Here is a 16550-nt window from a genome sequence, read left to right as displayed (position 1 = left end):
ATCAATTTTCACATACCAATGCTACAAATTTTATTATTTATGATATATGACGGCGGACGGTCAACTAAGTATCCTGATTATAAATGATCACCACAGTTCATACTTCATAGCCTTGCACAAAGTCCAGTATAACACCTAGTAGTACCTTATATATTGAATATAAAATAAAAAAATATTATATTTAAATAAACGGTAACTTCAGGTGAAGTATTAGTATTAAAATATTTTACGGACGAATTATGGTATAATGTATGTATGGTCGGTTTAAGTCGTATGCTTAACTTCACTGATGTGAATGTTCTGTAATCCGTTACAATCGGATTAGCACTTATTTCGCACAAACGGATCCGATTGAAACTACAAAGCACACTGCTATAAAATTGAATACATGTAATACGTATTTGGAAAGTTTGTTTTATTGTACTTTTATAAATAAATATCGTGCTCAAAAATGTTATATTTCTCCTATAGACTGTATTATAGAAACAAATATGTTTTATAAGATGAACCAGTTATTATTTAATGAATAAAAAAAAAAAAAAGGGTACTCTCTTTTTGAGCCGAGAAGCAAACTGTGATATGGCCCTACTGATAAGACATTTTTCCATTGACAGATATAATAGTAAGGGAGTATTGGAAGTGTTATTATTTTTTAATGTATTGGTATTTAATAGATGTTGAACTTAAGCTTGATTTCCACTAACTAGCAACAACTGTTCGATGCTGATTGCGGTTTAAAATGGAATTTCAAATTCTGTCACACAACCTGTGTATCCATCAATCACCATTGGTTCAGCGTTGTGGAATTATCTCCAAATCTTCTCATCAAAGGATAGGCCTTAGAGCAGCAGTTACAGACTCACACGCTCAATGAGCACTCATTAAAAGCACGCTCTATTAGCATACAACTAAATATCAAACAAGTATACTGAACGCATTTTATATTTACTTTAAAGCATGATCATTTTTATTGATTAAGTTGTTTACATGAAATGATAAATATTTTCAAGTTGTAGTTTAATAATCATTGAAATGGAAACATCAATTTTACTGGAATTTAAATAACTTTCAAAAATATATTTTAAATGTATTTAAGTATTCTGAATATTAAGTGATATAATAATGCAATTAGTTTATCATTTTTAACTATAATGCCAAACAAAATTGCATTGACTAACACATCTCATAATAATTGAAATATACCGACATCGATACATATGACAAGGAGTAAAATCTATTTTCTGTAAGCAGATGAGGTAGAAGTAAAGTGTGAAGGTATCAATAAAACAAACAAACAATTTTTTAATTCTATATTTAGAAAAAGCACCGTCTGTAAAACATACAAAATTTCGATAAAAAATTTATTGGCATCGTTAGCGTATTATAAAATTGAAAAAATGATTGTATGATTATCATGTAATACGACAGTATAAAAATTTATTGTTCATTCATCGTAAGATTAACAGAATTGCTTTCAAAATAATTAGAAATATCTTAGCTTTAATACGCAGTTGAGCATTTAATATTAATCCTATAATTTTCGATCCGTTGACTATTTCTATATTATAAATAAGAAAAATATAAATTTGAAAAAATAATCCGATTCAAATAGTCTTGGTAACTACACTCCTAATAAATATCGATCGAGTCAGCGACGGACTCGTGAATCTCGGGAAAATATACTTAATATTTATCGGTTACATAAAATACAGAGAACACAAGCACGAAGCGTTTACGAATGAAAAATAACAGATTCCGGAGTGCAGAGTGTTCCCAACTTAAAGTAAAATCAGTACTCAATCTTAAAATTTAATCCAACTCGTTATAAATTAAATAAAAATGCTCATAAAATACACTTATCAGATATATATAGTTAAAAGTGACATAGAAAATTTGGTTCCTACGTTCTAAATTTTCCAGTTGACGGGGCCCGATCCGGTCAAGACCGAAACGATCCGGAAAATTCCGGAACCTTCCGGTGTCATTGAGTTGTTACACGCGGGCTATGTCACCTGGCCTTACAAAACTTATATCGAGTCTAAAATACGGCGACACTAGCGATATATGGTTGCGTTAAATACTGGCAGTTCAGGCCGTCTTCTCCTGCTCGATGATGTCCTTGGTGGGCAGGGGGTTCTTCTCGCAGGTCTCCGTGTGCTTCAGCTTAGTTGGGTCGAAGTTCTCGATGCCATTCAAGAACTTGTTCTTCTCCTTCTCGGCTTCAATGGCTGTTGAATTAATTTGCATTTTAATAATGTTTAAGTACAATTACACGAGCTTACATGTTTCTAGTGCCTCTTTATATTTCTTTGTAAGACTACTAAGCTAACCTTTTAATGTTTACAAACGTAACGCTTTTTAAATCTAAAACGAGTCAACAATGTTATTTGATAAAAACAACAATTTCATAATATAAGTAATATGAATCGATTTTAATAAAAATCGTTTTTATAGGGAAGTGAGTCCGTTTATACAAAAAATAATGTGTGATATTTTTCCTTAAATTTTGAAAAATCTAATATATATTTATTCAGTTTTAACATGCTATACAAATATATCAATTAATTCATATAAAAAATATACAACAGAATTAATAACATAATAATATACATGCTAAGCAGAAAAAAAGCATAAAAAACCTTCAACAGGCGGCAATGAATTTTTCTCTTCCGTTGTTGTATGTTTCATTTGTGTCTTGTCGAAGTGTTCCACCCCTTCTAGAAGGTTCTGGTGTGCCTTCTCCGCTGCGACAACTATCAAGCAAATGCGTGCACGGCAACGTATAAAATAACAAGCATTCAATAATTATGTATTACAAGTAACAGCTATCGAACATGCTTATGAGGAAGTTCGAAATAATCGCATATTACGGAAAAGCGTGTATAAAATGCAGATATATTTAATAAAATAATAAAAAATAACATTTTCGTTATTATATAACGCCCCTTAAAAATAAATATTTAATTAAGCTTAAAACGCTTTTGAATAATATTAATACGTGCGTATGCTTCAAGTGCATTCGATAAAAAATCGGGTACCATCTTTATCAGGAAGCGGGTTCTTCTCTTGTGTTTCCGTGTGCTTCAGCATGCTGGAATCGAACTTCTCAATACCGTCAAATAGGGACTTTTGAGTTTTTTCAGTTGCCACATCTGCGAAACATAGACAAATATAATTTAATCGCAATAATGGCCTAGTGCTCATTTTGATATGTTAGCTCCACACATGTGTATCAATACTGTCACGAACTGTAAAACATGATTGGTTTTAAAATGGTGATGAAATACAGAAAAAATTTAATTAAATCCGAACGATATTTCATTTACAAAAACATGCTCGTTAAATCATTTTAGTAGAACAAATACAAAGCATTATTATTATAAAAACAACTCTTGTTAAATAGACTAGGCTCATTGAACAGCGAAAGCTGTCGTATTGCCGTACTACACTTTTCCACCCAGTAAAGTACCTATGGCGTTGGGTAAGACTATTTTTTCTACGGTGTCCGTTTTCTTTAGAGAGGATGTCTGAAATTGCTCTACGTCGTGGAGGAGTGCTGAGTGCAGCTTTTCTTTCGCAACGTCTGTTATAAAAATGTGTATTTTTACCTAGATTATATTATTGACGTTCCAGATCAGTCATAATTAAGTTTTTCCCACTATAAGACCATAAAAACTTGTTAAACGTGAACCAATACAGACAATGATTATAAACTAATGAGTAATTTTGCTAATAGCAATCTATTTATTGGTAAAAAGTATATTAAATAAACAAATGTTATACCAAGTATTCGTAAGTAATACATATCTTTTCGTTGCATTTACAATAGTGGCAAATTTAACCATGTCATTTGATGAAGTCGCATGACAATCATACGTACGCTGTAATCAAGTACATAAATAGTTTAAGAACAACATACTCTTAGTTTAAATAATCCAAAATAATTACTAATCTATCGCCTGTTTTTTGTTTTCGGAGCTGAATCCTTCACCGACCGTATGATTTGCTATTTAATGAGAAAATACTGCTGGCGATCTTGGCATTGTAAGATTTTTACGATCATTATGTAAATACTTAAATAAGTATACATTTTGAAAATAGTTTTATTGGTTTTTTAATCACATAAATATGATCACGCACCTTCAGCTGATGGTAGCACGATTTTTTCATTAGTGTCAACATCCCGTAGACAGCTGGGGTTGAACGCTTCCAACTGGCTCTTGAGATCAGTGGCGACCTTGGGGAGGTCCTTGAGGGAGGGGGAATCACTGACTGAGCAGGCCATTGTTAAGAGATCTGGAACAAAAATAATTGTAAGTTTTTTCTTATTGTATTTTTCGTTTGTCGATGTAAGTGTAATAAATAAATAAGGATAACCTAATTAATTTCTTGGCAATACCAACATGACGTAATATTTACCATAGGCATGTACGTTAACTAAAGTAAGCACGTGAGTGTGTTATTTACCCTTCCATAAATAATTTACAGAAATTGGTTTTGTCATCAAGTAACTTCCTAGTTAACGTTATCTGTTTCGAGCGTAATTAGCTTCGTAAACATATTAAAGTAAACCCAACAAAGCAACATTTATCTGTTTCAATAAGTGTATAGCCCTTGTACTTTCGATATTCCGTTCCCAAAAGTACTCTGTAGACAGAGACATTTGTTTATCGTTGTTTGCTTTTTATCTAATTTATAAACGGCACCAATCATTAGGTTGTATGATGCAATACCTTTTCTTTTTATAACAGACAAAAACGCACACACAAAATTAACCTTTTTTGTTATTTCGAAAAAAAAAATCATTTGTGTAAATAGAACCTTATTTTTCAATGTACTTAAGTAAATATTAATTAAAGAGGCATATTTTTCCTTTGTACCAGTTTAACCGGCAATACCTGACTCATGCAACCTACGTAACATTCTTCTTTCCATACATACAAAAGCAAACGCATTACGTGACCTGTAAAAAAAACAGCTTGATTTTTTATTTACCGGTTGGACACGTTTTTAAGTCAGCCATATTCGAAAATCGATGATGTAAATAATTTTCGCTGATTTTATCGACTCAATAAATGATAGTCGAACGTGAATATTGTAATATGCACGGCTGCACGCGACTTTGAGCACGCACATACTTCACAATGTTTATAAAAAAAACCGTCATTTCCTTCACTTAAACAACAGTCGTGCAGGTTGACTCATACCAAACTAGATTTTGCGATATGCTGAGCGATCGAAAATCATGAAAAAAATACCATATGTAATATATATTTATTACGCATAAATTGAAACGGCACCGTAAATTTTATTACATTACTTGAAGTATACTGTCATAAATATAATATAATAATCACGCGCCTTCACAATTACAATTGAAGCAGTAAAACGATCTCTAAATACTTTTACTTACAAAACTTTCATTCGTCATTGATTATTTTTGTAATGAAGTAGAAAACTCTAATACTAATAGTCAATAAAAACGCTCGATCGTAGGTGTTGCCGCAAAAACACGATTTGAATACAAAATTCGTCGGCCATTGTTGTCGGCGACTCGATGTACATTGTATACTAAATACGAATGCATCCTGTTGAGAGGGAAACAGTCTTTTGTCCAGGGAGGATGTCGGAGAGGGTGGTTAAAATAATCGCCTATTCAACATTTCGTAGTCTAGGCGAAATGTGAAGCGATGTAAACGAGCATTCGAGAAATTTCTGTTTTAATCAGACTCTTTTCAGATCTACCCGCTATTTTTGAAAAGAATAGTTTCTGTAGTATGTAAAAATTATTAAGCCAAAAATGACAAATCTTTGTTTGAATTTGACAAGAAAAGAACATTGTGTTTTTTTTTAATGCAACACTACAGACGACGTTTTCTATGGTAATTTATGGATTCTATATTTTATGCCAGCGCTTAAGATCCAGAAACTTCCTTCTTTAAAAAAAAGAACGTAAGATTTTATTACTTATTTTTTTTTTTTTAGATTATTATAATTATGTTGAAACAATGCGTCTTATAACATATTTTAACAGAAATAACGATCTCAAAATGTAATTAATATCGATGTTATTGCACTAAATGTGTCGTGTCCGACAGCGGCTGTCGACTACTAATATATTACAAAGAGAAACTGATATGGCTGTTCGACATTAAAATAACAAGATAACTACAATGTAAAGAATAAATATTTATTATCTGTAGCGTTATGGATGATAAAAAAGTAAGGCTTTAATTTCGAGACACCCTAACGAATGAGTGAAAATTATTAGACTTACGTCGAAGTTTCGCTTCCAAATTCAAAATTTCAATTTAAAAAAAAAAACATAATAAGTATTTACATTTGCAACTAAATACACTTATCACTTATTTTATAAGTATAATACATGGCGCCATAGCCCGTCCGTTGCCATCTCGTATGCGATAAGGCAAATCCAGCAAAACAAGTTTTAGCTTGTTATTTAAAGTTGTTGGTCATAACTTCCATAAGTGGTTGTATCGCTTTCTAGCTAATAATGTCGGAAAATTATACTTGTTCACCAATTTATCATATTCATTAAGAAATCTAATTTCATCGTACATAATTAGTACAGTGATTACCAATAGATGGCGCTAATGGGTTTCTGAATCGCGTAGGCAAGATTGAGAACAGTTTATGATGTTATAATATTTAAAAAAATAAGAGTACGGGGAGGAGCGTGTCTTTTGTTTATCCATATTGTCCTCAGAGACTACGATCTCCTTATCTTCTATGAGGAGACATGATATAGAGACCCGAGTTGCAAACGCTGTTCAACTTCGTTGATTAATGATAGACTACTAACTACATACTACTATAAAATTTAAAATCAAGTACGTATTTTTAAAACCTAAACGGATTATATTAACACGGTAGAATTATAAAAAAAATAAACGTCGCTAACGACACTATAATGTTAAACAACAAACATTTCAATAAAAATGCCGTGTACAGCGCACGCAACACGCCTATTTGAGTGGAATTATTTAATCATACTTGACAAATTAACCATTTACGACTGTTAGTTAACGTGTCTTTTTTCTTTACAATGTCAAATCAATGAAAAAAACGAGAAATCGATAGGTATTTAACCAAACTGCCGCTAAAAAACTGAACTAAATATTTATATGTTTATTAAATACACTTTCTTCCCGAGTTGTTTTTCAGACACGTAGACAAAGTCGCAGGTATGAGCTGGTTTGAAATTAAATTAATGTAAATTGCGTTATGATTAAGTATTCAAGAACAACTATATTGTTTCGCGGTCAGTAACTCTATCTCTAAGCGGTCAAGTATAGTTGCGGTCTGATAGACAGTGCAGATAAATTAATAATTAAGTTTGTGGGAATATACTTAAATTTTAAATCTAGCTGATGCAAGTTGCTGCGCTGTTTAAATTTTAATTATGTTTAAAATATTGGAATTACTTTAAGTCTTCAAATTAACTATTTAATTAGAGTATAATTTAATAGTAATTTTAATTTAGTATCTTTGAGATTAAGTGTAAAAAATAATATATATTTTTGATTAAATATTAAATACACATATATATATTTTTTTAATAATAATATTATACTTTCGGTAAAGTACAGAAAGTAGCTGGTTGAACAAAATATATTAAATTCAACTTCATTTATGATACTCAGATATTTACGAGAATAATAAGTAGTAATAGTTTATAATTATTTAATCATAATTAATTAATCCGCAGCTTTCGAAATTTAAAATCGCGGAAGATTTTTTTAGACATCATTCGCTCAACACATTGATTCACTTATCTATGATACGGCAATTTTCTGCATTTCACCAGCGTCTCTGCATGAAACTCGTTAAATTATACTGCAAAAAATCTTCATAAACACAGACGATTATTATATAAATATAAGAGTATCGTTACATCTAACCGCACGCCCTACGGCATTTGTTCTTTAACTTATCATTTTAAAAAAAAACTTTGAATACGTACATCTAAAATTATTGACACTCCAATTTATACTAACGAAAAACGTAGGTACATATTCATAGTGCAAGTAAATGGAGTTAACTAGGTATAAACAGTTATTTTATATACATATTTTTAAACGAGAAAGTAGCAACCATAACGTTTCATTATGCTGTCTTCAAATTCCTCGCACAAAGGACTTCATTATGTAGAACCGTTTCGCTAGTATTCAGTTTTCACTAAATAAGCGAAAATTAACGTCTTCCCGACTTTGAAAATGGGAGTATAAACTAAAACAAAACAAAAAAACTAGTAAACTGAATCACATCGTCGTTAGTTTTTTTACAGAATGGTAACACTTTGTTACCATTATGTAAATAATAAAAACGTATAAAATAAAACGGAATCGTAGTTTTAAAAAAAAACAAACAATTTTATCTCATTATAAAATAAACCTAATAGTATCAAATTACATTCGAATTATAAACTGCATTTTTAATTTTAAACAGTACCATAAACAAAATTTCATTTTAAATACAAAAAAGGCATCCTAAGCAAAGAACTAACAATACGTAATTAAAATCCATAGACCAATTTAAACACAATGGGGTGACCATATGTTGAATCCAAATAAAATCTCACATCGTGGATTACGATGTTAACGGTTCTGTCATGTCATGGCTTCTTTCTACATCCTTATATGGTAACAGTACGAGGAGGACAGGCGAACCGGCTTAAATATTGCGATAAAAAATATCACAACACGCAGGCCATATGGTTGCTTGTAATGTTAAATTTTTTAATACGAAACAAAGGGAGTCTTGTTCGACTCATTTGTATAATGCGTTATGTCATTACGCTTTAAAAGATCTCGTTGTTTACTAATGTTTCTATCATTACACACATCCTGATTACAATATGGAATGTGGAAGCAGTTCTTCAGTGTATCTTTGTATATATATTTTGTTAGTATTGGTACTTATTACTTGTACGTTAAAAGTATCTTACCTATACATATTAAATGCATACGTGTACGATGTACTGGTAAAGCAATACGACATAATTTAAAAGAAAATATTATTGTTTTTATTTTTATGATTATTATTTGAAATTAAAGATATATTTAATTAGTTAGTTATTTAATTAGTAAATTCATAGTAAAATTTTGTGCCATAATTACTGGCTCCTCATTGAAATAGAACTTTCTAATAATCTTTTCTTACTGAGCGAATAAGTCGAAAGGAGAAGTATGCTAATTTTCAAGTTAATTGAAGTTTCGGAGTCTTCGTCATGAGTCAGTCAACGGTAAATCACTTGTGCATGTATATTGGTATATAAAATTTTCATATTACATATATCAATACGCTATTAAGTAGGTATGTAAGAACCTAATATGAATACAAAATAAGTCCTAATATATTTAAGGCTCGATAAAGACATTTCATTTTGAAGATAAGACCTTAGTCTCGTACATAATGTAAGCGACTACAAATTCCAAGGGCAAAAAATTGGGATCGATAGCAAGCGACATTAGGCGCATCTGAGAGGGGAAGCGATCACTGAACCGCGGGCCGTGACTCACGCAGGCAAATGACTGGGTTGCCATTTTTGTAATAACATTATTATAAATTATACTCATTTTACATTTCTCCTTTATTTAAAAAGAAGAAAATTAAAATCGCAATATAAACAGAAATGTATTAAAATATATCAACAAATCAAATCATTTAATTGTCTTAAATTATCAAATATATGTTAAAATGTTGTTACCAAAACTACTTATTTATTAAGTATTTAGACATTTAATTGCAAAAGCTGCACAATAATATAATAATATATAATCTAAACATATCTTACATGTCCTTAATAAGCTGTAGAAAGTATAAAGTTATTTAAATTTCACCGTAACAAATCAACGGCTTCGTACAGTTTCTTTTAGTTTCAAACACCTATTCATTACTTTCAATGACTACGTTAAAGATTTTCTAAGAAAAAAAATACATTATGAATTAAAATGAAACCTACAAATATCGAATAATCGAATTGGTGACGGATATTAAAATACGTATATTGTGCAACACTATTTTTATATAAATAATTTATGGAGATCGTAAAATCAAATTATAAGCTGCATTCTGGCGCGCGAACAAGTAGGTAAATAAAGAGAAGTAATAAATTATATTGTACTGTTATTTCTGGAACGGTAACTATTTTCAGCGGACCAAATTTATCACGCATTTGACAGTTATATATTTAATATTTTAATTATAAGGCGTTGAATCGTATGTAACTGAAACGTATAAAAGATAATATTTTAATTTCAAATATTTTATTATTGTCTCATAAGCTTATGTGGCTAAGTATATATATATAAATACTTAAATAAGCGAAATCTTGTCTCGGATTAGTGCGCTGTAGTGAGATTTACAAAAACAGATTAAATAGCCAATGACGCAACTGAACACATTACAAAACACTTTTTTTTACGTTGTTGGGAATAACAATGAATAGTTTCTATGATTATTATTGTCTATATATCTTTTAAATAATAATGCGACTATAACAATCCCTACTTACTCTATTTATAAATGTAAATCCATCTAAGCAGCAATTTCTTAAAGAAATCATCTACGTTGTTGAAATGACCTTGCGTCTATAAATACAACGCATTCCGGATGATCGTGATTCGTGACATACGCCTGGAGAATAAGACTATAGCTATAGTCGAATGGAGTGAGCATTTTCACCATTTATGGTGCTAAGCAATGTGAGAAGTAGGTCGCTTTGTATGCTATCTGTGCGCGACCTTCGATTCGATGCACATAACTGTATGTGTATTGAGATGCTGAGCTTGCTTGCGATATATGTATTCTCATCTTGATTATTTTTCGAAATGTTATATTATTGTCGAAAGATTAATGTCACGATTAATTTATTTTTTATGCTTACGTTTTGAATTTAACTTTATGCCATTTCAAAAATTCAGTCGAAGTTATCAATGTATTATCAAACATTTTACAATCTTTATCAGAGATTGCAGGTTTGATTTGGATTTGTAATAACTGCGGTAATTTTTTTACGAAATTGGGAAGGAGAAATTTATACTTAGTTTTGTTTTTAATAAAGCGTAGTAGTAATGAAAAAAAAAAACAATAAATTGGTTCATAATTCCAAAAGAAAGAAAAGTTACAGCCCCTATCTCCTTAAGCTGGACAAATTTTCATTTATTTTCAAAGAAAGTTTAGAACCACCACGCTGCTATACTGCAGGATGGTGAATACACATGTAGCAGTTAGACAACGCTTGCTTTTTCACCGTCGAACACGAAATCATAAAGTTAAGATTTACGTGAACCACCTCTTCCTCGGCTATTCTTATTACTTTTTACTGATCAATATTTTTTTTCTTAATTTTTATATTTAGATATATAAATATAGATATCAATTATAAACAAAGCGAAAGATAACACGTATAGAAAATCTTTAAAATGAGCGATTGTAACGCAGGATTAAGATAATAAAAAAAAAAAAAACAAACAATAGAATTTAAGCCGGGATTACGACTTTCTGGAAAATTTAGAGCAAGCTAGCAAACGATTGTACCTTGAGAGAATTTTGTTTAATCTCCGATATTCTCTTTTCTTTTTTCTTCAAATTTCAAGATATTTTAATTAGATAACTACAATAGAAATTATAAAATTAAAACACTGTTAGATTTTATGTAAATTATATATTCTTATTTTTTGTTAATGATAAGAATAGACGGATCATTGATCAAATAAAAAAAAATACAATATCTAGTATCATAACATTATTCCTAGGTATCCTTCACACAGATGTACATTAGTCCAGTAGATTCCATGACGAGAGATCTATTTTTCGCCTAGCACTGCGCCATTTAGACTATAAATACAAACACCAGAATGCTACTTTTGACATTTGTACGATATCTTTGGAAACGTTATTTTAGAATATATTTTATAAACGATCTTTAATTATACGTTATTTTTTTATGTCGTTAATTTTTTTATCTGTGTACTGAGCGATCGACTTGTCAAATTCATCATCGTTTTATAATTAAAATACAACAGTGTTCTTCGTGTGTTCTCCTTTATAGATAAATGACATCGGTGAAATAATCTGTGGCTAGCCGTTAGTAAAGAAATGGAAAAACGTGTGCATCGGAATGCTATCAAGGCTAATGATCAACTGATCATATTGTTGCCGTTCTAGATTATTCAAATATGAATTTTAAATATAGAATAAAATGTAATAATATAGGCGATTTAACGGAAGCGTTCAAATTATTTTTTATTCTTTTTTTTATTGCAAATCTTTATGTATAATATGAATTAATTAAAACTTAATTGTATGAGATTGTGGGTTCAAACCCCGGTAAGACCATTGAACTGCACATTGAATCACTGAATTTCTATGTGCTTAATTTGTGTTTATAATGCATCCTGTTGTCCGGCGTCGTGTACCCACATTGTAGCAGTTTGTCTAACCTTTTCAAAAAAGAAAGGAAGCCTTCGCCCAACAGTGGAATATGTAGACTGTTAGTTACGTTTTCTACGTGCATAACGAATAGGTTCCAGTGTGAAATCTGCAACTTGCAGAGCGAATTGGAGCTAGGTACACACAGTGAAGCTAGACAATCGCTTGCAATCTATAACGTTCTTAGTGCTATTGTCCGATTATATAGATAAACGATTTAAGCTGCTTCCGCACGCCATCAGAAGACAACTAACTGGCATTTCTAATCGTAAAGAATAGTGTTTAACATTCAATTAATGTTATTAATTGAATGTTAAATTGGCAATTATCTAAGTTCCACTCAAATTATAAAGAAAATATAAATGAATATTTAATTAGATTTCTTTAATTGCTCGCTCAACTAATGTTCAATTGACTCTGTGCTTTGCCAGACATGAGTTGATGAGGAAGCTCACGTCAATTGTAACAATTTCAACTTTAATATCCTAATTATAATCCTTTATTAAATTTAAGCTTCCCTAGAAATTCTACACTAAGAGCTTTAAAACTTTCTTTAAAACATTTAATGAATCAGAAAGCAGTGTTAAGCTAAGAATAATAAAATCTAAAGTTATAAAATAATCTTTATTAATTTATATGAATAGCAATTGCATTGTAATAAAAATATCGTTAAAATCGATGACTAAAAGTTTGGATACGTAAGTGTCATTGAACTTTTCTAGAATGTAACATCAAAAATTACGTCTCAAATTTTATGGAGCGTCAAGACATGGCAATTAAACACGCATGAGCATCACGGACGGGTGCTGATGCGCTTCTCACATATTTTTTTTTCGTCTAAGCCGAATCTAGTCAGATAATAAAATTTTACAGTTTTATTATTTTTTAAATGCTCTCATAGTTAACCTCTTTCATAATTCAGCTTTGCTTTTTTTTATTTTCCGATTACTGAGCGGTACGTTACTTGAAAATGACAAATAGATTTATTGAAACAATGGTTCGCTATTCGCTATACATTTTAAACAGTTCGATATTCAAATATATAAAAACAAAAATGATCATTTATTAAAAAAGTTAGTAATGTAATCACGAGGGAATCTACATAGGTATTATATCAGCTCCCGAACATGGCGGTCCGGTCCCCTCGCTTATTGATCCGCAGAACAGACGTAGGGTACCCAGGACGACTCGACAGACTGAATTTATTGTATCTATACATTTCGTTATCTATTTTATTGCCACGAAACTACCCTTTTTTACTTCTAAGTGGTATATACTTTATGGGGTAGCAAAAGTTAAATTCGTTGTATAAATTAAGGAGATTATAATCAAATGAGATCAAGTCAGTATTACCAGCTTGTGTAACCTTCCACGACCCATACTGAGTCACAGCCTTCTCACAGCAAGGCCTGCCTTTAGGTTTATTTTTAATTTATCGCATACTTTTGTGATTGCAAATGGTACTAAAGACCGATCTTGAAATTGATAATTTCAAAAGTCATAAATTATTGTAACATGAAAACCATTTTCTTAAACATGAGTTAATAAAATATATAGTGTGCTGTTTCATAAGAATTCGCGTCAGAGAGTATTGATAAAGTTTTATATTGCTAAATGTTTTTTAAAGGTATCGGAAACGGTTTTCCTTCCCCTTAGCATAAAAACGTTACTTAAATATTAAAGTTAAAAAGGGTTAGTAATGACTGTTTTCACTTTCCTTATACAATCACGTGTTCATTCAAACCGCCCGAAGACAACCCTAGCCCTTGTTAGGTATTAGGGGTTGTTTGGTCTCGCGCAATCGATTTGTGTATTCGGAGAAGTCTCCCTCCCACTCAGGATATACGCCATTCGTTCTCTCTCTCACACATGCGCTAGTCCGTCTGGACAAATTTCATTACCATCGCATTCGAAGTACATAACCGACTATTTACCAACACGAGAAGTATGTATTCGTGAGTCGAGACAAAATTCAACGCAGCCATTATACTGCTGTGAATCATTTTCCGAGTACATTATCGAAATTATATTAAACATAAACAGGAAAACGGTCCATTCATTATTATTATATCGGATTATATACGTTAAGTACATAAAGACAATTGAACATCATTACAATGGTCATTATTTATCTTTTATAATTGAATTTGAATACTAATGTATACTAATAACATAATTACTATAAGAAAATCAAAGTAATAAGTACTCTACGAATGTATATTTATTATATTTTCTTACATTTAATTTCCAATACGATTTATACGAAGCAAATCATCCAACGATCAAGGTTACTAGCGTACAAAATGTCTTGTAACTTAAAGTTTAATGCTAAATAATACAGTCTCGACGATAACTGAAGCAATTACAGATTATAAGATTTCTGAACGATTGGCGTTTAAGACGCTTTGGCGCGTGAAAGCGGCGAAAGTAGACATGACATCCAAACCGGTTTAAATCTTTTGTAATTGTTCCTTCTTTGTATGTAATTTATGTCAAGTACCTATAACGCCGCTTTAATACCTACTAATAAAACAAAATAAAGGTTTGTGTTTATTTGAATGTTAAAACGTTCGAGTGTAGGTTTTATCTTTGAATTTTATTCGTGAATCAATTATACAAAAATGTTAAACGGCTGTATGTGTCAACCATGTGCTCGAATCACGATGTTACTCAGATTTCTATTTATAGTAACCCAACTGATTCGGGTTCGTTAACACTACACATGTCCTTTTTCAAGGACTCCGTTTAAAATTGTGCATTTCTTGTTATTTTAAGATTAACTGTAAGAGATCAACTAAGATATAATGTTCTAAAATTTTGCTTCTCAAACCCGGTTATTTATTTGAAGCGTTTTTAAGTTGAACGACACCGTTATTTGAAGTAATTGTATTTTATTAACATAAATTTGCTAGATGGGTAACGAACCATAGATATTATTTTTTTATTTGTTCTCAAAAGTGATGTATGCAAAGATGACTTCATTATACCGCAAAATATTGTTTATTTTTCTAATTTTTTTTTGATCTGAGGACAGGATTATTATTTGATAAATCTTTAATAAATGAAGTATATGATACGATAATTATTTCTTAAATCACTGCAGATCGAAGCATACTGTTGATATAACTTTGTACTCTAAGTTTAAATTGTAGGTAGTAAAAAAATATCGATGCGTAGAATCAAGTTCGCCTTCGGTTATTGGGAACGGCCATATCTTACTCACGATGTAAAGAATGTATTGATACCATTATCGATACGTACGCTAAGTGCATACGAACATACGAAACGACGAACAAAAAGAATTCGCGTACATAATGCGGCAGATGGTATAAAACCGTATACGTAGATGAAGTCATGCAACCGCTCCCACCCGGCGAATACCGTTATGTCGGAAAACAATCGATACAAAAAGATTTAATTAAAAAGTTTTATATATATAAGCTCTTAAAAATACGGTCCTAGAATAAAAAAATAGAAAATTAATAATTCTTATTACTTTCTATCCCTGTTCTATTTTAAAAAATGTATTCATTTTATTACGCTCGATTTTTAAAATCCGTTACGGTACGGAAAAAACGATATTTTTTTCTGAAAATAAAAAAAAAACAAAAATGATATAGCCTAAAACTTACCTAGATTTTTTGGTGTAGAGTAGACTTAACACGTTCACGGTGTTCGACCGGCAAAATGCGACTGGGTGGGTGCCGTGATGCCGTCAGTGAACAGTGAGGCTCAACAGACAGAAGTTGTATGCGGGCGATAAATCGGGGGTGGCGGCGCGCGGTAACTTACAGACTGCCACGCGTGATACACGTAGCTCTTATCATTAGTGCTTGAAGGTGTATAATTCCACGGAACGGTACTGCGTTGACAGCTGTACACATACCTACCAATCTTTGTGTCGTATCGTGCGTCCTCGATGATTCATTCATAATCTATACGAATTGTATTGAAAACAAAACGCTATGGAATTATTCGTTATGAAAATATCTAAGATAATGCTAGTATTGTCGGTTCGGTATGTGCTGTGAGGTGATGTATGAATACTTCCTCTTAGTACTCTTCTACATTCATACGACGGTATAATCCATAGC

General features: G+C 31.2%; 1 protein-coding gene across 4 annotated transcripts; it reads right to left on the bottom strand.

The window, feature by feature from the left end:
• Positions 1-1796: 1796 nt before the first annotated feature.
• On the bottom strand, positions 1797-16323 carry LOC113395331 (thymosin beta). 4 transcript variants are annotated; one of them, XM_026632916.2, is made up of 6 exons: positions 16089-16323; positions 4141-4296; positions 3470-3583; positions 3039-3152; positions 2640-2753; positions 1797-2228 (listed from the first exon to the last, which is right to left on the bottom strand). In XM_026632916.2, exons 2-6 carry the CDS (start codon positions 4283-4285, stop codon positions 2089-2091), a joined length of 627 nt encoding a protein of 208 aa, XP_026488701.1. In that variant the 5' UTR covers positions 4286-4296; positions 16089-16323; the 3' UTR covers positions 1797-2088. The 4 variants fall into 4 exon arrangements, with proteins under 4 accessions (XP_026488701.1, XP_026488705.1, XP_026488702.1 ...); XM_026632920.2 differs by lacking the exon at positions 2640-2753; XM_026632917.2 differs by lacking the exon at positions 3470-3583.
• Positions 16324-16550: the final 227 nt, after the last annotated feature.

Source organism: Vanessa tameamea, chromosome 11, assembly GCF_037043105.1.
Source record: "Vanessa tameamea isolate UH-Manoa-2023 chromosome 11, ilVanTame1 primary haplotype, whole genome shotgun sequence".
NCBI lineage: Eukaryota > Metazoa > Arthropoda > Insecta > Lepidoptera > Nymphalidae > Vanessa > Vanessa tameamea.
The sequence above is the reverse complement of the archived record's forward strand: the minus strand, read 5'-3'. Positions and strand labels throughout refer to the sequence as shown.